The 27,012-nt window shown below is 37.7% G+C and overlaps 1 protein-coding gene across 1 annotated transcript in view; it reads left to right on the top strand.

Moving 5' to 3' along the window:
- Positions 1–27,012, top strand: part of RP1 (RP1 axonemal microtubule associated) — a gene marked incomplete at both ends in the record, with an annotated part of 177,419 nt that overhangs the window by 23,858 nt on the left and 126,549 nt on the right. Inside the window, 13 exons of the mRNA XM_082499227.1 lie at positions 590–722; positions 4,386–4,537; positions 5,129–5,207; positions 6,101–6,176; positions 7,738–7,814; positions 7,917–7,948; positions 8,088–8,217; positions 11,101–11,204; positions 13,191–13,364; positions 14,014–14,226; positions 15,316–15,493; positions 17,175–17,306; positions 23,958–24,160. Of these exons, the coding sequence (XP_082355353.1) occupies positions 590–722; positions 4,386–4,537; positions 5,129–5,207; positions 6,101–6,176; positions 7,738–7,814; positions 7,917–7,948; positions 8,088–8,217; positions 11,101–11,204; positions 13,191–13,364; positions 14,014–14,226; positions 15,316–15,493; positions 17,175–17,306; positions 23,958–24,160 (1,683 nt within the window). The remainder of the gene's footprint in view (positions 1–589; positions 723–4,385; positions 4,538–5,128; positions 5,208–6,100; positions 6,177–7,737; positions 7,815–7,916; positions 7,949–8,087; positions 8,218–11,100; positions 11,205–13,190; positions 13,365–14,013; positions 14,227–15,315; positions 15,494–17,174; positions 17,307–23,957; positions 24,161–27,012) is intronic.

The following is a 27,012-nucleotide window of genomic DNA, read 5'->3' on the forward strand; positions in this document are numbered from 1 at the left end:
TAATGAATACTTTAACGTGCAAAATATCTAGACCTCCTTCCCTTTTTCAGCTGGTGTGCATATGGCCCTTTTGCTGCTATATGCTAGAAGTTGAGCATGCAAGAATATTGTGTGGGACAGACTGGTGTCGGGGCTAGCACCTTCGTGGTTTATTTTTGTCACAAGCAGTGAAGAATCAAACCCTGTTCCATTAATTCCTGTTCTGATAAGAAAAAAAGTTAAAGGAATAGGATTGCAAGTGTTGCCAAGCTTCCCACTGAGAACTTCCGTGTTTGGTAAGCCGTGCCACCTAGCGCCAGCCCACGTAGATATACCAGCTGGAAGAACATGGCTATATTTTGTGGGGCTGCGCCTGAGCTAATAAACCCTGTTTCTTGGCTGCACTTGCGTTACTTCTCTCCCTGGACTTTCGAATCGGAATGAGTGAAAAGTCAGTTTAGGGGCAGTTGTATCCAGGGAGCAGACATGACCCAAACCCGTGGTTTTGTGATCGTGCCACAGATTTCAACAGCATCCCCCACACCTTTCATGTTCTGTTCTATCTGGACTGAGATCAACAACTTAAACTTCAATTCTTGGTGCTGTTCAGGTGCAGTTGCTGAACCTTTTCTCAGGGGAGCAGTTTTTTTTCCCAGCGCATCGATGGCTGGCCTGGGACCAAGCTGATGGGGAAATATCTATGGAGCTTCCTGTTTTACAGCAGGGTCAGCCTATTCTTCCAGGTAAGCACAGTACCACATGAGCTAAGTCAGGCCACAGACTGGTGCCAACAGAAGTGAGTTCATCATCTTTCATCAGGCCCTCTTTTACTTTTTGGTTGCTGCAATACTTCTTCTGTGTTGTTTTTCTGTGGTTACCGGGCCTACTCAAGTAAAAGGTTAAGAATCACTGGATAGTCTTTAATGCTTTGAATTTCACAGGTCCTTCGAAAAGACCCTTTCTTTGGTAAGATTTTCAGCATTTGTGTTTACTTTAAAAGAGAGGTAATGATAAAGACACCTCACATATGCATAACTACCATGAAGCCATCATACATGAGTCAGATCACAAACTCTATTTTCAATAACAGAAGATTATAGCTCCAGTATGATTATTGTAGCTGCTGGTTTAGTTTCTTTCTTGCAAGTGGCTGAGACAGGCTTCCAGAATACTTTTAATTTCTGTGTGTGGAACAAAACTTTAAAAATATTTTGGAAGGCTATAAGTGTTACTTACACAAAGATTGTATTGCAATTCTAAAGGTGAATGATGCCAAACAATGCAAAAATTATTGGGTGTTGATGCTGTTAAACTGTTTTAATGTCTCTCTCTACCACACCAATCCCTGTCACCCGTGCTGGATGGCGTTGCTATATTGTGTCTCCGCTTCAGCAATGGGAAGGGGGTGGAAAGTCTGTGCTTGCTCTTCCCTTCTCTCCAAATGGCATTGTTCTTTTCTGGCATAAGGAAAGTACAAGGGCATAGCAAGATCAGTGTATCCTAGGAGAGATGTAGATGAGGGAGCAAGAATGCTGGGGCAGATTTCCATCCTGTAGGGTGTGATGGTAGAGGGGGAAAAGTCATAACGCCACCAGTATTCCTTGTGCTAGAGCTTTTGCTAGAGTAAAATCTACCTGGGGCAGATTCCATGCCCTCCTCTTTTCCCTTGCCCCCAAAATCGTACCAACTGCAGAGGACAAGATCAATGGCATGAGAGAAAATTCCATTCAAAGTTCTCTAAAAACTATGGATCGCCTTTTTCAGAATGTTGACTACTATAGCAATGCTTGGTGGTATGTGTTTGTGTTGATCTTGCTGAATTGAAATAGTAACAGGCATTTCAGTGGTAACAACTGTTGCGGGTGCAGGCTAGAGGAAGAGGACATAAATAAAATTGAGGGGCAGAAGTCCAGAAAATGGCCCATCGATGTGGGGAAACATACTATGGGACAGTCAATGTTGTAATAAGGAGCTGGGTGGCCTGGAGCTGTATTTATTCCTACTACAATGACTGAGCACTGAGATTAAGAACATGAAAAGAGCAGAAAAACAGGTTTGTGCCTCATTATGTCTTTAAGAGAAAAAGAATAGCGGGAGAGATTTCCTCCAGTGATGTAGTTAGCTGTAAATGGCTCGTAAAATGCTGTAGAGAGAGGCTGGCCGGCCCTAACCGTGATGATTTTTGATCTTCAGTGGTTATGTTCTTCATACCCTTGAGGGCATGAAAAGCCTCAGAGACAGTCAGCCTGCTTCCTCCTAGGTTTGGTCTCTTTGGTCAGGAGACTTTAATATTATTAGTGTAGGGAGACCTACAAGCACACCAGTATACAACCCAAACACCCACCGCTGCCTTTAAATAAATGTTAATTAATGATCATTAACATACTATAGAGAATATGTGCGATACCCCTACTTGCAGTATCTGTTCTTCCCAAAATGTTCTCTTGCTTAATATTCTGGGCCACTGACCTTACCCACCTTCTAACTTTCAGGCTCTTCTTTCCGCGTAGGTTGTTTCCTTGTTTCTGAAATACAGTTATAATGAAAGATTTTTATTATCAAGTAATCTTGGCACATTGTAAGGCACAAGAGCACAATTAAACTATCCTCTCAATCTGCATTTTATATTTCTCCCTCACACAAGAGAGGAAGAAAAGAACTTCTGTGCATTTCTGCCAGCCTCAGTATGACAGGGGTCATGCTGAAGGCTTTGGAGAAGGCAGTTTCATCTCTAACTTAGTAATTGAAAGACAGTCTCTGTGTCTTTTTGCCAATATTATATTTCCACATGAGACAGTGAAAAGAGAACATAGCTTTTAACTTCAGAGAAGATAGTTTGATAACAGAACAGTGAAGAGGTCTGGATTCAATATGAAAGACAGATGATGAGAGGCACTTTAAAACCAATTTCTGAATAAAAAGAGGCTGAAACTTTCAGATTTAACAGCCTTTTTTATTCAAAGGGAAAAAAAAGTCTGAATTAAACTGCTAAGAAGTATTACATAGAGGTTTCATGGCTCTAATTCTGGGGGACTGAGCACCATTCGTTTGACTTTTTATCCTCAACCATCCTACGTTTGTTCTCCTCTGCTCATGTTTTATGATGCAATCTTTAATTATATGATGATGAACAACTTGCTGGGGATAAATCAGAGTTACACAGTGTTTGGTGGCTGGTGGACCTTTGCTTTTCTTTTTGCAGAAACTGGAAGGTGGATAGTTAATGAAAGGGGGAATTGTAGGTATAGAGAGGATTGCTGTGGTCTTAGACATGGGATTGTTGGTCTGGAGAAATGACTTCTCTGCCATGGTCTCTACATAAAATGGGATACCTTTTCAAGTGGGTGCTGTAAAGAAATATTTGGGGAAATAAATAGATCAGGTGGTGACATGGTAAGTGATGTGGATAAAATACAGTATTAATTAACAGTTGCTAAATGAAGACTATTTTGAGTATTGAGACAGGTGTACTCTGGGAAAAAATAGTACATGACTATGCTGCTAAGGACTGTCAAAGGCTTCTATGCCTTAAATGTGTCTGGCTTTTGTCCAAATAATAATAATTGATCTCAAAAAAGATATGTGTTTTGCCTCCTTGTTCTATCTCTCATAATTTGTAGACATAGGGGAAAAAAAATAATTTTGTGAATAATCTTAACCCTTACACTTTCTCCGTTCAGAATGCTTTATTTACAGATATAATGTTCTACACATATAGACAAAAATAGATGTAAAGAATACAGTGCCATCTCTTAATCTCTGTTCTGCACACTTTTCCATGGAATATCTAAAGGAAAGAGAGTCGTTATTTCCTAGGATAAAAGCTGTAAGAATTCTAAATACTTATAAATACTTACTATAAAGCTGGCACGATCCCTAGGCTTGTGAGAGGTAAAGAGAAGTGTAAAAAACTAAACTGTTAAAATTGCTTGAATTTTTAATTTAGCTATTTTAAGCCTCTATCCTGGATTTAGTAATAACCAATGTCTACAGTACAATACTTCAGTGGAGTTTAGAGGTACCCAGTCATCATCTCAAAATAAATTCGCTCTGATGCTAGAAGCAAACTAGCATGATACCATAATGTTCTGTGTGGGCACATGAAAATAACCTGTGCAGAGTGCTGATTTCAAATGATGCTGCAGGACAAAGACTTTATATTGTGAATATAAAGTCCGATTCTGTTTGCATTCCCACAGTGACAGTCTGGAATAAAAACCATAAATGTAACACCAAAGCAAGTTTGTACATTATTTTACTTAATATTTAATAGGGGTTTTAAGGTTTTATACCCTAACTGTCCTTGACAGTTATGTATTTGGACTCTACAGGCACGTTCACAGCTAGATGTTTTTGTAACTATAATTCTGTTTGTGATATGAAAGGTTGTCATCTTTTATTGTCAGTGACTGTCTATGAAGTGCATGTGACAACAGGAGACCTGTGGAATGCTGGAACCGAGGCTGATGTCTATATTTCTCTCTATGGAGAAAGAGGTGATACAGGATCAAGACAGCTTCTCAGGTCACAGAAACCCAAGAAATTTTTAAAAGGACAAGTAAGTGAAAGACAGGGCATTTTCTGATGTGTTAGGCTGCCTTTTCTCTCTCAGGTGGGTGGTTACCCCAGGCAAGGTGCAATTATAAAAGAGAGAATTACTGCATTCCAATGTTACCCCAAAATTCCATAAAGCCAAAAAGACTTTCTAAAGGTATACGAGTGCTTTTGGAAGACAGAATTTTCATTTGTAAAATAGGTAAGCTGTGTAGTTTTGGTTTTAATTCTTCTAAAAATTTGATTTAATAAGTGAAGAGAAAATGAAAATTTCCATTTTATGTCTGCATTTCTAATGTTGAAATCTGCTACAATTTGTAATTATATAGCCAATTAAGCTTATAGCATCTTTCTCTTTTCTGACTCTGATCCCATTCTTTTGAATGGAACTACTCCCATTAGCAAAGTTACTTACTACTTTTATTTCAGGAAATCAATCCTTCTTGGATCTTCATGTTTTCACCTTATCATTAGCTGATATTTCTAAGGATGATCTTGACAGAAGAGTTCTATGGGTTTATGGGTCTTCGAGATTCCACAGAGGAAGAATGCTCTGCCTTTTAGATTTTACTGAAATATTGTTGATTGATTCCAGACTGACATCTTTGCTGTTGAAGCTGTGCACCTTGGACATTTGTACAAGATTGTTATAGGACACAACGGTCTTGGATCAGGTCAGAAACCTCTCTATATAGTCACTGAATATTGCTTGCAAAGTTATTCACCTTTTCTTTGAAATACAATATGTATTTCTAAAACTGAATATATGAAAACAGTTTAGAAGCGGAAGACAAAGGCTTCTAAGGAAACTGTTCAAGCGACACAGTTACCTTCTTGTGTCATCTCAAATTTCAAATATTTTGTGTTCACTTTCACTATACTCTCAACCATTATGTTAAGGATGCCATCCGCTACTTTTCTGTCATTTTTGACTAATCCCCATGGAAAAACTGAAGAGGTGGAGTGTCTGCATGATAAGATGTCGAATATGTCTTGTGCAATCTGTGTTACAGATAAAATGGGCTATTATAATTTATTATAATTTTAGGTTGATTAACATTATCATTTATACTGTGAAGATGCAGTTGGAGATTTTGGCTACACTATCTTGTCATTAGACACACAATTAATGGTGAAACTCAAATTGCTTTCAGTCACACGATCTGTTTTTCAAACTCTTGAGCCTAACTATTAAAAACATAGCAACTAATTTTGAGCCATGATAAGCTGCTATTTAATCTTATTGATATGTTGTTTGGCAAAAAAAATGTCTCATAGAATGACTATGTTAAATGACGGGGGGGACGTGCAGCACTCAGGGCCAGGACAACCAGGGAGGGACCTAACAACTTGCAGGCCCATAAGCAAGTTCTATAGAACCTACAGCAGGTACTGTCTTCCCTCCATCCATCAGGGCAGCCGTGAGTCTAGCAACCTGTCAGTGGACCTGCAGATTTTGCAGTTCCAGTAGAAGAGAGAAAACCATGGGAAACCAGACTTCATTAAATCCGCCTCTCATGAACTAACTTTTTTTTCTTTTTTTTTTTTTTTTTAAATTCATTCTAAGGAAATGGCTGGTTTCTGGACAAAGTTGTAATCAAGGATCCTATAACAGATTTGGATTATACTTTTCTTTGTCACAGGTTAGTGGTGTTTCATTTGGGCTTGATGTTTAATAAATTTGTAATTACTAGTAGTTTTTCTTCTGAAATGTCCTGTCAAGAGAAATACTCGTTTCTTAAAAAGTGAGCTGAAATGGTCTGATTCTTTTTATAGCTCTCTGTGTTGTACCTGCTCCAAAACCTTGGTGCATGTGAGCTAATGAAAAAGCGATAAAAAGTCTGCCTGGGAACTTTCCATTCTTGCACCTTGTGAACTATCCAAGACAAGCTTTTTTGACACGTTCCCCATATCCAACACCTTTGATCTGACACCAGCAGGTCCATCCATTCTTCCACATCGTGTAATGCAAGGCTTTTCAGAAGAGTGCGTTGCTGTCTCTCTAGCAGACTAATCCTACTTTACTGAAGTTGGTATGGAGATTAATATGGGGTTCAATGAGCTCAGGATCAGACTTTAAGATACTGTGAAATGCCTATCACAAATGCAGCTATCTGACCACATCTCTTTTTCTCATTTGCCTTGCAGCCTCTCGCTGAGCTGCAACATAATTTGAAGCAATCCTAACTTCCCTACCTTTTCCCCCTACAGATGCTGCTGCTCTGAATATTCTGTTCTATAGTTCATTTCTAATTTTATCTATGCCTGATTAATTCTCAACACTTTACGGAAAAATTATAATTGATAAAGATCAGTGCAAATATTAGGAATGGTAAAGTCCAGTCACGTATGAATCTAGCTGCAGCTTGCCAGTGGCACCTCAATTCTATTTCCTCCTCTCACTTCTCGGAGTGAATAAATAACCGCCTGAGACAGCTCAGAGTGAGCGATGTGCACACTGAAACTGATTTATGTGTGAGTAAGGACTTTCTGCCTATCAGATACAGCACCTCATCTTTGCCTGACCTAATTTTGATTCTGTATTCTAGATGAGATGAACTGCTATGAAGAGATCTATAATGCTAGCTTCATACATAATTTAGGGAGAGTTCAAATCCATTTCAGGCAGAAAAATACAGGGTATGTGCTAGTTATTGTTAGAGCCTGATGCTGTGCTTGCTGATCTTGCTCTCACAGTGTGTGATTCCTTTTGACTCAAACGGAGTTAGACTTAACTTATGTAAGTAGATGTGAAGAAGGTACAATGGCACTGTAAGAGTATAGTTCACACATGGTAAAATTATTGCCTGTGTTGGATTTGCCTCCCTGAATAGGGATTTTCAGGGCATGGAACAATTTGCATCCTGCTGTAGCCCTCTTGAAGACAAGAAGAGCAAACATCATGACCAGTGCACCTTTTGTGATTGATCTGGGATCAATATGAGTTCTCTGATTTGTAATAATTGGCTTAGCCCTTGTACCTCAGTCCAGGAAAGCATTTATTTATGTTTCATCAAGAACAAACAAAACCGTTCTTGCTGAAGTCAATCTCTTTTCACTAAACCTGGATTTTTGTATTGCTGTTTGTCAGCCTTGAGACTTTAATAAATAGAGTAGGAAGTATCAACATGCAAGTGTCATGTATACAGTATTGTGGGAGCTGCCAATTAAGGTTATATTACTGAAATGGGTTCTGTTTTTTAGGTGGCTGGACCAGGGGCAAGATGATGGCAATATTGCTAGAGAACTGACTGTGACAGATGCCAGCACGTTTCCAGGAAGTAAGTGAAAATTGGTGGGGAGGAGAACGCAGCCTCACTGCAACTGTGTCAAACGGAATGAGGATGCTCTGTACATTAATTATATGTTTTTTATCTATACAGGACAAGAGCTAGAACTCAGGAGAGAGGAAACGGTAAGAATCTACCTTTATATTTTTATTTAAACTATTCAAATTGTGCTTTGAGTGAAATCAGTCAGTTGTTCTCATGTATGCCAAATTTGTGTGTATCATCTTCTCATAAGTCTTTTCTGCTTGTTTTTGACAATACTAGTGGGCTGCTGAAAAGTGGAAGTTTCAGAAAGGCAATACACTTCAGTTTTACAACAGGCTCACCCATGGCTTCATTTGCCTCAGTCCAGATAGCAGAGTTGATGCACTTGGCGACAAGAAAAACAAATATGGTAAAGTATTTTTCCTGTGGATGTATACATAAAAGATACAAGAAAGGAAGACTACAGTTCACTGTGATGTCATATAGTTTCTTGTAATGAATAGGAGTAGATAATTATAACATTTTCCTTACCTAAAATATTTACATGTGTTAATGGCTATGAGAACTCAGAAATTATTTTTTTTACATATAAAGCACAAAAAAATCTCATATGGTATCTTGCCCCTGGCTTTTCCTTACCACATGGAAACTTCTTGTCATCTGCAGTTTAGTGCACCCATGGAAATGCCATGGCAAGGATAGCTATAGACTTTTTGTAACTAGATCCATCTAAGGCAACAAGTTCAAATTTCCAGGTATAGTTCATTAATAGGGAATGTGTGTGTACTTATAAACATACAATGAATTTTGTTGCATCCTTGTCATTTATTTTAATGGCACTCTTCCAGTTCCTCCTCTTTATCAGCTTCCATCCTACTGTGTTACTAACACTTAACTATAATACATACCATATTAGGCACACATAGTTTTTTATCTTTGTATTGATGGAGCTGCTCAGCTTTTCTGAAATCTTCCAGGGACTGTACACACATCTTTTGGAAGTTACAGAACAAAATCTTTCAGGACACACCAGAGAGTGTATGGAGAGCAGTGCGATCAATACTCCTTAGCATAGCCTATAAAAGCACCTGAGAAAAGCTGCACCAGAAAACTCAAACACGTGGATGGGAGATCAGTAATATTACAAACATTGCAAGTGGGTGTTACTCTGTTTTGCCAAAGCTCTTCTTACTAGTCAGCAGTTTTGGTACTTGAGTTCAAAGTATTTGGTGACTCAAACATTGGATAACTCCAATCTGCTGCCTACGGCTTTAGGTCTTAAATGTCTGAAAGCAGGTTCACAGCATGGTAGTGTCCTTCCTTCAAGGTGATCCATGTAGGATCACAAACTGTGAGTTACTTGGTGACAGACCAAACTACCTGCTTGTAGGAATTTGGTCTCTAGTCTGCACTGATGCAGTAAGCACATCGTTGCTGTTTTTTAAGGCTGTGTCATCAGTCGGTGGAATGTATCTAATTTGATTTAGACAAATCAGATCATTTAGAAACCACAGAGTCCACAATCTTCTAACATGCAGAATTCAAGTTCTCACTGCAGACTCTTTCTTGATTTTCATCTAGATGCATCTTCCTTTCTGTAAATGAATGCAGTCCTATTGGTCTTTTTCAGACATAAACATGTAATGGTTTTATTGCATTCTGCACGCTTTTGGTACATTTTTACACGCCAGATGTAAAATTCATGTTAGTGTTATCACCACAATTTTAAATGAGTAATGTGTATAATTGTGCAAGTACCAAATCTGACACACAACTACTAAATATCAATAGCTAAAAATGATAAATAGAATTAAATTTATTAGAAAGAAAGATAAAAAAAAATGGTATAAATTGGATGTTAATTAATTTAGATTGGAAGTTAGAAAAATGAGTGGTGTGTTCTGTAACCTCCCAAGGTTTTAGTAATACTTAGGACTTAAACTGGTAATCAAAAAGATCTTGATTTTTCTGAACAATACGATGAAGTTGCCCTGATATCAGAGGAACAGAGGCAGTGACACAGGAATAATCATGTATTTTTTTATAGTTCAGAGTACAAAACAAACACAAGTACAAAACGAATGCAGACTTCTGTCATGCAACTCTCCTGCCTTCAGAACAACAGCTTTCTCCCTTAACTTCTTTCAGATTTGTTTGTTTTACTTATAAGTGCAGTAATTTACAAAGTGTCTAGAATAATCATGTGCAACAGAAGTCCGCAAGTGCTGACTTGGGAACAGTTGTTTAAATTTTCATTTAGGGGCCCTGCTTCCTTGTGTGTGTTTTGGAATGAAGTCCTCTGACATAAATTATCTACCTATCTTTCCTAATGGAAAACTGCATTTCAGATACCGGTAGAACTGTTTATTTGTCTTCAGCAGATCTAAAGAAATATGAGGCAAAGGTCTTCAAACTGGTGACGGCAAATTATATCAGATGATGATTTGTTCTAGGGTATTTTAAATCCTCAGGAAGCTTTATCTCCATCTGAAAGCAGAGACCCACTGTGACAGTTATGTGCCCTCCCTATCTCTGCCCAAGGACTGGAAGGTCCATCCGTATTTTATAATTTGTGGCCTCATCCTGATGGGCATAATGATCCTTGGCTGTATAATTCTCATAGTCCCAATGACACCCTGAAGATCTTATGTTATGGACACCACAGGAGTCCCCCAGAGACAGCTGCATCTTACAAATGGGCAATATAAAGTACTGGTAGAACCAGTGTTTAAAAAATCAGCTGTTGCTGCTGGGAAAAATAAAAGTGGCACTACTTTAGTTTTCTTCAGTATTTTGGAGCTATAACAGGTATTTGTTTGGAAAATTGGTCAAAGTTAAAATTTTAGAAACTATGAGCTATGCTGCAAGATTTGCTTTACAAATTCTAATGTGGATACAGAGAAAATGAATTCTCTTTTTCTACCCGAGAGCTTTATGTTCCCTACATTTTCTGCTATTTATCATGTAAATTCATTGTTATAGCCCAGTTCATCATGCTGGAGTGTTCAGCTTCTTTTTATGATTTTTTTTAAACATATATGCTGATCTAAATAAACTTTTTCCTTATCATTATCTCCCAGGGGTTTTTTCCTCAAGGCAGTGAAGTAGATAGTAGTCTCTAGATGCCCTCTCCTGAAGGAATGAGGGGGTTCATTAGTCAGAAGTCAAACTGTTGAGTTAAACACTTAATTCATTCTTTTCCCTTGAAAATGATAAGTCATTGATTGTAATTAAATGCAAATATAAATCAATATACTTTCATACTTATAACCATTTTTCATTTAACTCTAAGGTCTTTTTGATGTAAATGTCAAAAGGAGAAATATATGTATATTCAGCAGTCATCAGATGCCACGTCTTGCTCTTGCTCTTGTCAATGGTCATGTAATTGGAAAGGTAGGAAGTGCTGTTACTGATTTCTGCTTCATAATTACATTTCATTGTCTGATTAAAAATAATTCTGTTTTTAATCTGTCTAATAAATAGTTGTGCTTCCAGTCAGATAAGGAGATGGGAATTGCGGAACTGAACCCAGGAAATTGCCAGTGAATAGGCAAATTTTGATGTTTTCTCAGTTTACTTTTTACTCTTTGGTAGGGTTTTTTAAAGGAATAAAAGATGTGATGCAGGAATATGGGGCTCATAATTTGTATCAGCTTGCCACATTGTGACAAGGTACCTGGAGTCCTCTAATATTTCCTCTTTTTGCATTATAAATTCTTGTATTCCTCTTTTTGCAGTATAATTCTAAGGATTGATTTTTAATGCCCATTTTTCCTTTGTGTCTTTTTCTAAGTAACATGCCTGCCAGAAGCTGGCTGAAATCTTCCAGATTTGTTTTGATCTGTTTTGATTTGTTTCATCCCATCTTCAAAGTCTTTCTCTTGCCTTTCTTTCTCAGCACTTGCAGTATACATGCAGGCAAATGGAGTTGTAGAATTTAGTTCTTTCTGATGAAACTCTTCTACTGACGAGGGAAGAAGCTGTTTCTCTTTCACTTTCACTTATTTATCCAGTGACGAATCGCATAGTCAAAGCTGGTCCCGTTCCTCTTTTACATGATGTGCATTGGCATTAGCGGGAATGGAGTACTCTCAGTAGAGTTAGATGTCTCTGCTGGGGTAGGGCGAGGCTGCCAGGCAAACTGTTCAGACCTCCTTGCAGGACTTTCTAGTGTTCATGTTCATAAATGTAATTCTGATAGAGTGAATGCCTTGCACTCTGTCACATTGCAGTATGTCTTAATACAGAGAGGTTATCAACGGGATACTTACATTTGAACTTTCTCTTTTCTGCTTTGCTACTGACATGCTTTATGAGTTTGAGCAACCTATAGAAGAAAATCTGGACCTCAACTTTCTTATTTCTAGTTGTGCAAGAAGTTCCTTTTCCCTGGGAAGGCGAAAAATGTAATTTAAAACTTTTTGAGGTCCTTGGAATAAAGATAAGTAAATGTTAAAAAAAAATGACAATATAAAAATTGCTATCGACCTTATGATACATAATTATACTTTGAGGACACACTGGCTCACTTGTTTCACAACCACTTCTAAAATCCATTCCTTTGCTTTTAAAAGTATGTTGAATCGGATAGAGAGGGTTTTTTTGAGTATGAAGCCTTTTCCCTAGAAAGTAGTGCCTTGAAAATGAAAATTTTCCCTAGAAATATTGATTCATTGAAGGTTTGAAAATGCTGAAAAATGTTAGATAATATAAGACAGAAGTCTGTTAAATTATTGGGCAGATTATTAGATTATTAGCATTTACTTTTATTAAAATCCTAGTTTTATTTAAATATGAGAACGATGATGGAGGTGATAAAATATTTACATATGTATTTTGTATATTGTGTCTTTTATACAATGGGATCACCCAATCCGCAAACCTGAACAGACTAGCAGGGGTAGTGTGTTGCTTTACTTTTTCATGTAAAAATTCTGACTCCTTAAGAGTTTTCCATGAGAACAGTATAAATGAATGAGGAGAAACACTGAGGCAAATGAAGGAGGGCTAGTGGCTCGAGAGTTGCTGTAGTTCATTTCCTGTCTACATCGATTTTATATTCCAACCTTCTTTGCCGTGTTTGTAGGCTGGGACTCCAACTCTCTCCCAACGGAGGGACCTAGGTATCTTTCATGCTATCCTCAGATCTGTGTCATCTTAAGACAAACTGTTTCTGTGCTTTGAAATTTCAGAGTCCACAATTTTAGGACTTTGTTATCAGGACTGCAAATCTGAAAAATATAAAGATATTTTCATACTAGACTGGTAACATTGTAGAAACTTGAACAATACAGAAACTATACCGTGATACTCTCTGTCCTGGATTTTGCCATATCTAGTAGTTCATATGATTTATTATTCCTGCTTTGACTTTGTTAGAGCAAAGAAAAGGCTTGCTGTGAGCTCTGCGTTCACCTTCAACCAAACGGTTGTGCCATTCTTGAGTCGGCCAGGAACCCAGGTGACACTGTTACATTCAATCTTCAAGGCAAAGTAGCTGATGAAACAACAGGATATGCTGGACTTTCCAAAGAATTTGTTGTGCATGTTAAGGTAAGGCGGACAGAGGGAAATTATGAAGACTTTTCTAAAATTTACTGTTAGAAAGCAGATTGTCTGTAATGAAATGTCAGAGGATCGCGAGCTAAGAGAGTGATCCTCTTCCACCAGGTGGAGCTAAACTACAGCTTAACAGGTAGGCGGCACTTCAGGCGTTTTCCTTTACTGCTCTCCTGGGGCGAGTGATGCCGATGCTGCAGCTGGGATATGCAAATAGGGAGGGCTATTACACACAAAAGACGCATCTCTCAACTTTTTCGTAAACCTTTAAAAAGTAGGAAGGTAGGTACATACAGGAGAGCTACATGGCAAATTACTTAATTTGAAAAGATAAGAAGTTCCTTAACTTGGCACGCTCCTTGTGCTCTGGCTGTCGTGCGGTGCTGCTGAACAATAAAAAGCAGGCAGGGTGCGGAGCAGGGAAGGATTTCCACTATCCAGGTTAGTGTCTGCACGGAAAGCAGCACATAGTCAAAGGCTAGAGGTATACTTGATTTACTTGGAACTTACTAATTTACATTTTATACATGGAAATGCATTAATAAATGCTTAAAATAAATCAGCATGAGCAACATAAATGTCAAAGTTTAATATTGAGAAAAGCTGTGCTATTCACAAAGGACTTCTCATCTCTGATCTGAAGGGTGTGTTTCACCACGGTGCCATCATTCTCCTCAACACAAGTCTCTGCCAGGCTCTGTCCCTTAGACCTGATGGGAGCTGCAGTGCAGCAGGTCAGCAGCAGCAGGAATCCTACTGGAAGGTCCATAAAATTGGGTCTGGAGTCTGCATGTTTGAAAGTGTGAGAAACCCTAGAAGGTTCCTGAAGATCAAAGATGACCAGTGTAATGGAACAGTAAGCAGTTCTTGTTTGTATTTCCCTCTGCAGATAGCTTGAGTAAATTTTCAGAGAATATTTTTCATATTTGCTTGGATAAAAATGGATCAAACATCGTTGGGATTTAAAAGTTTTCAGATCTTTTCCTTCATTTGCAAAAGGAAAGAGAAAAATATAGCAAGACAAGCTGTCGTCTCTATTTGGCATTTGATTGTAAAGATCTGATTATATTTTTAAACTATTGAGGATGTGGATGTAGTTAAAATGTATTTGTTGCTAGATAGCTGATGACTCTCTGTCAACATTCTGTTGTACTAATTTGATCTTTATTAAACAACCACCATTATACTGTGTGAGTTTGGATGATGCTGAAGTGACATTGGCATCCTAGCTTTTACAAACGGTTCTTTTTTGTCTGATATGAAAAGCCTGATTTTTTTTCTTCATTGGGCAAACACATAGCGTTTATTCTTGAAATACTTCACCAGTACTGTGTGCGTTTAGTAATAAAACTAGGCTTGGGGGGTGGTTGAAATATTCTGTTTTGGACCTATCGTATTCTCCACCTGGTAGGAGTTTAACTATTACAGATTTACATTTCAGAGCAAAAAAAGAGAATGAATTGGTATTTGCTCATTTAGACTCAATGTTTACTGATCCTATGTCTGTTTGCTGATATGAATTGATATAATTGTTTTGAATGTGGCAGAGCACAAACATGTTCAGGGGTTTAAAGCGGTATTGGGTCTAAATAAATTGATGATAAACCCCACTAATGAATAATAAAGATGTAAGCTGATTAAGTGGGAAACTCCTTTGAATATATCATAAACTTTGCCTAAATCCTAACAGAAATTGGAATGTTTTTGTATGTGATCTTTCACTTACTCCAATAATGTAATCAGTCTTTCTGTTCACAAAGGAATAAGCAAGGCCAAAGTATGTTTATATATGTGTGTGTGTAATGATGCATGACATTGTGAGGACCCTAAAGTTAATCTGAAAAGTTATTAGAAGTTAGTAATATTTAAGTCTTAAGAAGCATCCAACTGGCCTGGCTACATCAATTCAATTGTTGAATGCGCATTTCTGTTTTCAATTTCCTAGGGCACAGGTGATGAATACTGTCACTTTAAAATTGAGAAGAATTTGGAAACTGGATCTGTAAGTCTAGAATCAGCGCGAAATAAAGGGGTATATGTTGGTCTCCTGCCGGATGGCCAGACTAAGCCAGTCATTAACACGGGAGAGAGAAACATTTTTTTCTACCCACAGGTCATCAAATGTATGTAATTTCTTAATATTCTACAGTTTGCTTTAGTGATTAGTGTTTCTGAATGACAAATTCAAAGCAAAAGTGTAAAAGCTAGACTGACATAATTGTCCTTGTGGTGTTTCAGTAATTTTAAAGGTGAAAAGTTTATTATGCCCACACTTAATTTCTCCCATGTAGCTAGTTAATTTTTCTTCACGTCTTTCTTTTTATAACAATAAATGATGCAGAAGAAATCTATTTTTTTACTGAACAAATAGATTTTGGAGTATAAGAATGGAAACAGGTGACAAGTCAGAGACGGAGCTGACTTCCTGGGTCTACTGCCCATTCTGGCGACAGATTATAGAAGCCTGGGAGACGTCTTGCTGTCAGATATACCACAGTCTTTCCTTATTTTATAGGGCAAGTAGTAGACTTTAGAGACGGCCTGCTTGGCAGTGCTCAGGTTCTTTTTTAGTGGTGAGAAATACATTGTACTTCCCACACTAGTATATTGATTATGTGATTCTTCTGTCCCATAATCAGGTTTGAGAGCTATTGCAGTCAGAAAGCTCCCTCACTAGGGAGCTGACCTGTTCTAGTCAACTAACCGGGACTCAGAAATTAGCTCTCAGCACGCTCTGGATCACTGTCACTGGATTGTCTGCTTGTCTATTCTCCTTCAGCAGAATGAAGTTTTTATTTTGGTGAACAATTGGTTACCACACATAGCCAGCTGACTTGGATTATAGCTGCAGAAAATGGTGGAATTACAGTACTTGTATTGTTATCTGGTGGTCATAGTCACAGAGGAAATGAAACATCTCATGGATATGCTAAACTGAACATCAGTTTGAATCAAGAATTCAGTCAGATTTTTGCTAGGCACTACCAGAACAGGGTCACATTGAATGCTTTGACCAGCAAAGGGAAAGTATCAAAACATACAACCAGTCTTATTCTTAATTGTTTTATGGGTATTGTGACCGAGCCACACAGAAGCATTGTGAAAGTCACTGTAATGGCATCCCTACCATTTAGTCCCTACTTGCTACAAGGTGAAAAGAATATTTTGGTCACTGTGTCCTTGTAGAAGTGAGGAAAGTGTTTTCCTTTGTTACTTTTTGGAAGAGCAGGGTTTTCAATTGAAATTCTCGCAAAGCAGGGCTTGCTGATGCCATTAAAATAAAGCTAAGTGTTATTTCGTTACAGGCTTGAGTTCTCCTGAATCCTTGCTACTCAGTAAAAGGAAGATAAAAGGAGCTAATATTTTCTATGAGAGCAACCAAGACTGTCTGTTTGTCACTTCATATTATCAGAAAAGGCCTCTAGCAGTTTTCACTTCAGCATTCCCACTCTTAAGAAAGGAAACGTCAGGGGAGCGGAGAAGCTTATCTTGGGGAAAACTACATTTTAACTAGTCATTTTACTCATACATCAAAGTTAAATTGTTACTTAGGTTTTCAAAGCAGTAAATGGACTTTTATTGCTATGCCAGATTTTTTTTTCCACTTTTTGTGGCATGCTGCTAACAATAAAAGCTAAAAATAGTTAGTGGCTCTGCAATCCATAGAGAAAAGGTTTTGGTGTCCACTGTGTTCGACAGTTGTGAGACCTGTTATTAGTATTTGTCACTGAATGTGTGGGACGCTGCTGAGCAAGAAAAAGCAAATTTGTAGCTGGTCATAGAATTTACATTTCATTGTTTTAGTTGGCCGGGAAGAGCCTATGGGAACATCTGCAGCACCCAATCAAGAGAAGAAAGACTTCAGAGAATCTCAACTCCAACCAGCAAAAGTGCAGAATCCAGTATCTCAAAGCCTTTTGACTTTTCCACACTCAAGTAAGCAACAGTTTATAAACTAGTTGCGATATAGCATTCTGTTATATCTGCCCTCCGTGTGCGTTTGCAGTGACTTACTTCAGGAAGGACAATGAATAGCTTTTCTAGACTATTGACTTACGCATGCAGACATGCAACACAAAACATGTTACTGGTTATTGTTTTTCAAAAGTGAACTGGAATGTGGTTTATTGATAAGGCAACCATCAGCATGGAATTGTTGAATAATTTCACGTTACCTTTTTTGAAAAAGTAACTAGCCATCTATCATAACGACTATTTCTATGGAAATTGAGCTTGATATGATACAGAGCCCAATCCAAAGCTCAATGAAAGTAATGGAATATTTCTCATTTGTGCTCTCTCTCACACTTATGTTTTCTGCTTTATGATTCACTGGGGGAAAGAGTAAGGTTTTGGTGCACTGCATGCTAGCTTTATGCCTATGTTTAGGTAGGTAGGAATAGATAAACAATGTTCTAGTCATGCTTCTGGAGTGCTAGTCTGCCAAATATGTTTTACTAGAATCAACAATCACTTTCTTCTTTAGCTACAGAAGTTGCATAAATGGTCTAAGACAATGATTTCCCCAACTCAAAAATTTTAAAGGAATGTTTATCATCCTAATAACCAAAGAAGGTGTGACTAAAGAACTAAACAAAATGGGGAATGATACATCTCTTACAGAGTGGGGATGATCATGTAGGCTTCCTGCCTTTCTTATTTTAATCATAGAATCATAGAATGGTTTAGGTTGGAAAGGACCTTGAAGATCACCCAGTTCCAACCCCCCTGCCATAGGCAGGGACACCTCCCACTAGACCAGGTTGACCAAAGCCACGTCCAGCCTGGCCTTGAACACCTCCAGGGATGGGGCCTCAACAACCTCTCTGGGCAACCTGTTCCAGTGCCTTACCACCCTCAAAGTGAAAAATTTCTTCCTGATGTTTAATCTAAACCTGCCCTTTTCCAGTTTAAAACCATTCCCCCTTGTCCTATCGCTACATGCCCTAGTAAAAAGTCCTTCCCCAGCTCTCCTGTAGGCCCCCTTTAGGTACTGGAAGGACCTAAATGTACCGAAGGACACTGTCTCCACAGCCTGAATTATGTCACATTGCCATGAAAAGCAGATGGGATAAATGGTAACTACTGGGCTCCACACAGCACACTGAGGCACATTCACATGGTGGAAAAATATCTGTTACCTTGAGTGAGCTTTAAAGACAAGATTTTATTAGAGCTTCCACTTGGGACACATGCTTAATCAGCTAGAGGTAGTCCCAAAGGCACTCATGTAGCAAATAATTCAGGTGGGTTGCTGATTTGATTTTGAGCTTGGTCCTCAGACTGCTATTTCAAAGTGTACATGAAAAGTCTGGTGATGAGAACAAGACATCAAATAAGGCATACTTGTTCATAGGGTATAATGTGAAGTATCAGGAAGGATTTTAAATAAATTCATTTGAACCAAAGTATCCAGGTTAAATTCAAAGCATAGGTGTTTCTTATTATTAATTACTGTTAATTGTTTCTGGTAATGTTGTTTCCATTGTCAGCTCAAAACACCCACTTTCCGTTTCTAAACTATCAGACTTCATGTTGTATCATTATGTCACAAAGCCTTCCCAAGTGGTGTGGGTTTTCAGCAACTGGTGAGTTACGCTGTATTTGAAACCCATGGCAACAATACACAGACCATCAAACCTTCAAACCTGTTTTCAAAGAAGATGGAAGTTTTTAGGGTTGGATACAAAGGATCCTTTTATAGAGGCAATATCTGCTGTGAAATTGGTTAGATCGAGTCTATAGCACTTTGTAAGAAGTATTTCTGACATTCATAAATGTGGACTCTGCTTATGCAAAATGAATAGAAATATCAAAGTTACTCTGCCCTTCAAATAAAATGCTCATTTTTAGTAAGATATTTTTATGTTGAATACTTTAAAAGTAACTGACTTTTGACACGCAGAGGTGAGCCTTAATTTTTAAACTGATATTCATTAAATACTCATTTGCTTTTTCCACTCCCAGCTGACATTTGAAAAAGAGTGATGTTTGTATTGAGTATTGAATCCAGCAGTATGCTTAGCATCCAATCTCAGAACAGGTCAACCCTTAGGCTGACTGGTCCATCTTTTTTATGTCTGTGTCTGCCAGCTGGTACCTGTGTTTTCGTCATTGTTTTCACAAATAAAAATTGATTCAGGATTAATTAAACTGAAAACTGTGCTACATCAGCTGGGGCTTTTCCTGTTGCAGTGTGAGTTCTCTGTTCCTCAGGATACTTCTTTCACTGTACAAGGATGATGGCAGGTCCCAACTCCTACTTAACATCTTGCAGGATGGAGATATTAGAGTGAATATCAGACAAGTCATCTAATACACATGCAAGAAATTACATTATAGACTCAATACTGATCAAATGTGCTGCCCAAAGCAGAAGGGAAATAATATATATATGGTTAGAGGACCACAAAGTCTAGAGATAAAGGAGATGAAGCAGAAGACACTAAAACCCCAAAATTGTGAGGTTTTTTTGAACCCCTTTTTACTCTTCCGTTACCTATTGCAAAAGAAAGCCAAAATTAACAGTCCTGCTGAAAATACAGACTTGGGTCACATTATATATCAACCAGTGAGCATGCAAGAATCTTATGGGATTTCCCAAATGCCTTGGTACTGGGGATTTCCTCTTTGATTGTTCCTTGTGTTTCTCAAATCATGTTTAAATTCAATGGTGAAACCATGCCTGTGTGTGCCAGGGAACACAAGGAGAGAGATGTCATTAGCCTATATGACGCAAACACAGTCTGTTGTGTTGAGAACATCTTTGTGGTTTGGTATTAAAAAATTGTGTCTCTGAGAAATAGTTTCTATACCCTCCATGTTCCTTTCCTGTATGTCTGGAATATTGGTAGTTACTGTTAATTTTTAATATATTTTACTTACAAAAGAAAATAAGATACAAATGAAATCTGATCTCATTTCCATTTAGTTTACATTAGAAATGATGGTACAAAAAGGTGTAATAAAAATGCACCAGCTGTATTGTCCAAGCTTCTGCTCTAGAGATTAATTTTTATGATGGTTCATTTCATAAATGTCACTCAATCATATGATCTTCTGGGACAAGATAATTTTCTTTTAGCTTTAGATTTAGGATAAGTAAATAACAAAGTAAAGTTATTTTTATGAGACTATGTGCAGGATTATGGCGACTTCATCATTCTCATGCAGGCCTATCAGAATGAATTTTTGTTGCAATAGATTTACAGCATGGTGTCATGAAGTGTGTAAACTCCCGTGACTAATACAGGGTAGCCATCAAATCATCTTTTCATACTGGAATATTTTTAGCCTGTAACAAATCTATGCCACTGATTTCCATTTATAAGAAAAGCCAGTAAATTCCAACGCAAAAAAAAACATTCCAAGCCTGTGAATTGTTTGTGCATTATAATTGTTTTCAAGAGGTAGTAGTTTGAGGTTGTAGTAGCTGCTTTGGGTACCAATAGCCTGAGTATGGAATTCTTGTGCTAAGCACATGGAGCTGGGGAAGGACTTTTTGTTAGGGCATGTAGCGATAGGACAAGGGGGAATGGTTTTAAACTGGAAGAGGGCAGGTTTAGATTAAACATCAGGAAGAAATTTTTCACTTTGAGGGTGGTGAGGCACTGGAACAGGTTGCCCAGAGAGGTTGTTGAGGCCCCATCCCTGGAGGTGTTCAAGGCCAGGCTGGACGTGGCCTTGGGCAACCTGGTCTAGTGGGAGGTGTCCCTGACTATGGCAGGGGGGTTGGAACTGGGTGATCTTCAAGGTCCTTTCCAACCTAAACCATTCTATGATTCTATGCTTCATGAATACCTGTGCATTTGGTGAAAATTTTCATCTCTGCTGTAAGAAAGATGTGGTTTTAGATAGCTAGAAGGAACTCTGACTTTCAGAGTTACAGGGGAGGAGCTAGGTAACTACAGTTACAGAAGGTTATATAGTCAAGTTCTCAAAAATACTTATTATACCAAAGCAACTACTTTGTTATAGTTCTGTTATTTCAATCACCGAAAGGTAAGTGTAATTAATTTTTTATTCAGGTAAGCATAAGATGTTTGCCTTTTGCTTTATTTTTGGTGTGTGGATTTCCTTTTTTCTTTCGGAACAACTTGCTCAGTCATGATGAAGAATACAAAACAGTAATTATTTTGACACTATTGCCTATTTCTAAATTACTATAACTGTTCCGAAGTCATAGTACTACAGTTGTTCTGAATTTCTTAAAAATTGATTAATCAAATTTTAGAGTCTTTACTAGAACATTGTACTGGATCCTAATTCCTTTGGAATTCCTAGTGCAATTATTTCACATCAGTTAAGAATTCAATGCTAGTGGATCATAATTCAGGTTCGGTGCTTTAGTTACCATGTTGATTTAACCTATAGGAAACCCGATGATCCAAACAACTCTATATTTCCTTTAAGAATTTTAAAGACATTTTTAAGAAAAAAACCCATTTATTTAATATCATGAAATTGACATTGGAGGAAATTTAAAGGGATGATCAGGAGCATGTCTCGGTATTGAATCGATCCTTCTTCACTTACCCAGTTTGCTTCGGCGATGTTTCAGCAGGATGTGGAATTTGTTGCTCATAAAAGTTTATTAAGAAGCAAGTCTCAAGGATTCAAAACTCGTTTTCACTTTGTCTTCAGACTCATATTTTAATGCTAGCAACCAAGCCAGCCAGATAAATATTGCAAATTTCTGTCACAGGTATTGCTTTATTTTGTTTAGTGTTTGTACTGGGCTTGGCGGGGATGAACTTAATTTTCTTCATAGCAGTCTGTCTGGTGCTGTGTTTTAGCCTGCTGACCAAAGCAGTGTTGATAACACACCGATGTTTTAGCTGTTGCTGAGCAGTGCTTGCACGGCACTGAGTCCATCTGTTTCTCACTCTGCGCTCCCAGAGAGTAGGTGGGGGGGACGATGGCGAGTGGCTGGGAGAGGACACAGCCAGGACAGCTGACCCCAACTGACCAAAGAGGTACTCCGTACCATATATTGTCATACTCAGCAATAAAACTGAACAGGAGTTTTTCCAAAGTAGTCATTCCTCGGGGACTAGTTGGGCATCATTCTGCTGGAGGTGATGGATTGCCGTTTTTCGGTTTGGCTTGGTTTCTTTTATTTAAGGGTGTGGTTGGAGTTTGTGTTTTGTTTTGTTTTGTTTTTTTTTTTCCTTTTTGGTAAAGACAGTTTAAGAAGTGACAGCAAAAACTCCATCCCAGAGAAACCCGGTAGAGTGTTTTAATCAAGCAAATAAAAAGCAAAGGGCTCTGTTAGCAAGGTACCTGGTGCTGCAGGAACATGTGCAGTGATGCATTGGGAATTCTTCAATATATCCATATCGGTGGCTATTTATGACCCCTGCAAAATTGCGAGTGATTTCCATTACAATGTTTGGAGCCTCCGGCCTGCAAAAGCTTGGCTCCTAGAAAACTACTTACTGGATGAAGAATGAGCTGGAGGATATAAAAGGAAATTAATCTGCAGCATAGATTATATTCATTATGGTTAGCATATTAAAACATCTCTTTGCAGTCACATGGAAAGGCCTCATGAGGAACAGTTTGGGAACCCCTTTAGGACACCGTATGTAGACAATGTGCTGGTTCATCTTTTCAAATTTAGGGTTTATGTCTACCTTTTGTGTCAAAACAAATTATAAATTTTTGGGGGCAAGGACTCCCTTTTTTGGAGACGACTTCATTGTCAGTGGTCCCATTACTGAAAAGCTGTGTTCCAGACATCTGATGTTTGTAAACTCCACTTTGATTAGAATACCCAAAACTAAAATCCTTCGTCCCAAGAGAGTCTATTTTTTCATATCTCATGTGCAGAGGTGCCATTTGACACCGTTGCATATATATGTTTCTCTTAAGGGTAGATGAAAGATCACTACCTGATATTCTAAAGTGAAATAGATGTTTTCGAAAATTATATTTGCTCAGCCATTAAAGCTGTGAAATTTATTCATGAAGTGATACTGTGCTGCTATTGTCTCATTCATGCAGAACGTGCTTTAGCCCAAATGCTGGCAGTAATACTATGCATAAGTATGGTTGGGCAAGGATGTATTGTGCTCTTTTTTTTGAGTATTTTATAGTATTTAATTAATATTTAACTTGAAGAAAGTCAATTTCCTGAATATTTTTTTTTCATTTCAAATGAACATTTCTCTCTATTCTCAGACAAGGGATTCTGCTAATGACGTCCCAACACAAGGCATTAGAGGAGTATTTACAAGTAATGCTACTCATCTCTGAATGTCAGGCTAAGGAACCAGAAATGTTGATTTAATGGCCATAGTTCTGCACCATGGCATCCTTACTCTATACCAGAATATTTATAAAGAATAGTAGGAAGATAGTGCATGTGAGCAATATTTGTTCTTTTCCAGTTTATTCTTGTGGCTCAACTAATCAGTACATTTTGGTCTAGACAAGAAACATAAATCAATCTTTTCAAACTATCTCACTAGCTATGAAAAAATACAGTCCCCTCTCTGTTATGGTCTCCTTATGAGCTGAAGTTACAACAGTGACTGGCAGTTTCATGTCGATTTTCATCTCCCACTAATGTTCTGTATTTCACAGAGGAAATGAGAAATCCCCAAGGTGGTGAGTGTCCCCTTCCTTCAGGTGATGAATGGAAAGTGTCAATGCTGACAGGAAATGCAGGAACTGAAGCAAATGTCGTTCTCTGGATATATGGAGACAGAGGAGTAGCTGGACCAATAACTCTTGGCAAGGACAACAGAAAGCAGCTGTTTCTTCCCAGGCAGGAGGATGAATTTCAGGTAGCTAATGAAGGCTAAGAACATTATTTTAATGTGTACCTTTCCAAAGATTATTCTGTCATGTGAAAAGAAAAAATGTTTTTCTCCTATGGCTACTGCATAAAATAAATCTCTATCTAATCTCTATGAATTCTGCATTAAATCAGTTTCGTGCATATAGTTAGCAACAGAGGAAATACTCTTTCTTTTAACCCCCTCTCCCTCATATAGTAGCCCAAATGGGACAACTGCAGGAGTAAATTGATTTCTTTAAGGCAATTAATTTGAAACTGGCTTTAGAAACTATCCACTCCTAAACAAATCATGTGTGATGTAAGACCTGTATATCATTTCATGATCTTTAGTAATGAAATCTTCATGCATACAGTTTTCAAAGCAGACTATAAAACGTATACTGTGGAAGTGGTTCATTTAAGGAAGAAAACCCTTTTTCAGCCTCCGTATTATAAATAGTTGAAATGGCAGAAGCTTTACCTGTGGAATTACTAAGAGCCCAATACAATCTACGTGTTATCATGTCATGAAAGCACAAAGAGTTTTGATAGTATTTAAGAATTACCCCATCTCTATTGTAATGAGGAAATTATGGTAGGCTGAGAGGAAATTAGCAAAGGGGTTAAAACTTCAGTTTTGCTTTAATCTTTCTGTCTGAGATACATATAACACATTGCTGTCTTCAGCTAACTGAAGAAGTTACATTTTTTCACATTTTGTGCAAATTTTTTTTCTGCACTCATCAACTCTTCTAGTTCAATCCTGGCACAAACCAATATTATTGCTGTCAATAATATTAATAATAATAGTCTTTATGAATAGGGCATAGGCAGAAGATAACCAACTGTAATGTTCATTTTCTAAGCAAGCAGGCTATATATTATGATCCACCGGGAGTCCTGTTCTCCTAATTAGTGAATAATTTATAAGCAATGTTGGGTAATGGCATGTTTGCAATGTTAATCCATATCTTCTTAAGAGATGGACCAATTCCTCTTCTCTAAAATAGATATTGCCCATTATGGCTGTGTGCTCTGGCTATTGATCTTGTGAGAGAGCAGAATCTTTCTCTCAGCACTTGGGGCTACTACTATGATTCTTTACATCACGCCGACACTATTGCTTTCAGGCATGAAACAGCAAATGTCACCGAAGTGCTTTTCACTCTTTAGTCTGCAGTAGATAAATCCACAAAGAAAAAGCCTACGAGTAAGATCTCTTTCTTCTTTTTTCCTCTTTAAACTTTATCCTGTACTTGTTTAGCAGGATAAATCTTGATATGAGGATAGAAATGTAAGGCTTAAAAGAATTACATCTATTTTTTTCCCATTTGCATCTTTGAGCTTGATATGTTTTCACTGATATTTTCTAGAGAAGAAGACACCAAATTTTATTTTTTAAAGTTATCAACTTTATCATAGCTCTGACCAGGAAGAAAACAGCTGCTGAAAGTCTGTAATAATCAGGCAATTTGGAATAATTTTTTTCCTTTAACTTTTCACTTTATCATCAGTATGCCCAACTATGAAAAATTAGAGTAGAACTATCTTGGGAAATGAAAACCATTCATATGTGGCCTTCCCTCTCTTACCTTTCCCATGTGAGTAGCCATTGCCTGTTCAATCCTTTCTAAGACTGTGCATGAGAAATATCAAGGTTACCATGGGGTTTCTTCTGGTTCTGCTTGTTTTAGGCAGCAGTCACTCTTTGCATTCTGACAAAGTCCAGTAGATTTATGGTTTGTATTGATACACAAAATGATGATGCAACTTTTTTTTTTAACCAAAAGCCTAGAGAGGGCTTCATTACAATAAACAGACAACATGACAGCACTGTATATTCTGTGAACGCCAGCTCTCTGAATATGGCAGTGTCTCATATTACCTGAGAAGTGGGTTAGTTGGTTTGTGAAATGCAGGAAATGACAATAGTTGTTTTTTCAGTCAAGCTGTATATGTGCCCCTGCTTTACTACTACTTTAATCCCAAAGTCTCCAGGTTACCTCTAGTAAAACTACTTATAGAGAGAAACATTACGCAGGATAAGCAAGGACAGCAGAATCCGACTCCACAGAACAAAGCTATTTTCTTAAGCAGATGGAAAGGACAGGAACCATATTGCAATATCAGTGTTGCAAGTCTGTAATTAGCGTTTATTTTGTTAATGAAGTTCAGGTCAATGTAGCAACTGTACCAATAAACAGACAGGTGTGAATTCCACAGATTCTTTTTCAAACAACAACCATTGCAATTTACTGAGTGGATTACAATGTTAGGGAAATCAAGAGTAAAAGTTGTTTGCCTCTAGAAATCTTTGACTGAAGCACGGTAACTATGTGACTATAACATAAAAGTTTATTACATAAAAACACAATGACACAGGTAAAAGCTAATATAGGAACTGAGGTAATTCTGACCTCTGAGAAGAGAAGAGAAGAGAAGAGAAGAGAAGAGAAGAGAAGAGAAGAGAAGAGAAGAGAAGAGAAGAGAAGAGAAGAGAAGAGAAGAGAAGAGAAGAGAAGAGAAGAGAAGAGAAGAGGTCTTTTTATCAATGAATGTATAGAATGAGTTGATAATGTACTAGTAGGTGTTTCTAAAAGATTGAAAAGAAAATAATTTTTGTACAATGTAAATAGTTTTTTGGATGTAAATGATGGAGAGGAATAGGTAGTTACCAACCTTTTGTTAATAGAATTGATGTTTGAAAAATAACACGATAATGCACTTACTTTTTCTTTCCTAGTGGTAGATTACAAATGATCTAAAATGATTTATGCTCTCTTTAAATTGTGGTTAAACTTCAAATAATGCTCACATAAGTGGGATAGGATAGGGTTGCATAAAGTAGATTTCATAAGT

Source organism: Vanellus vanellus (assembly GCF_965231255.1).
Source record: "Vanellus vanellus genome assembly, chromosome: 2".
NCBI lineage: Eukaryota > Metazoa > Chordata > Aves > Charadriiformes > Charadriidae > Vanellus > Vanellus vanellus.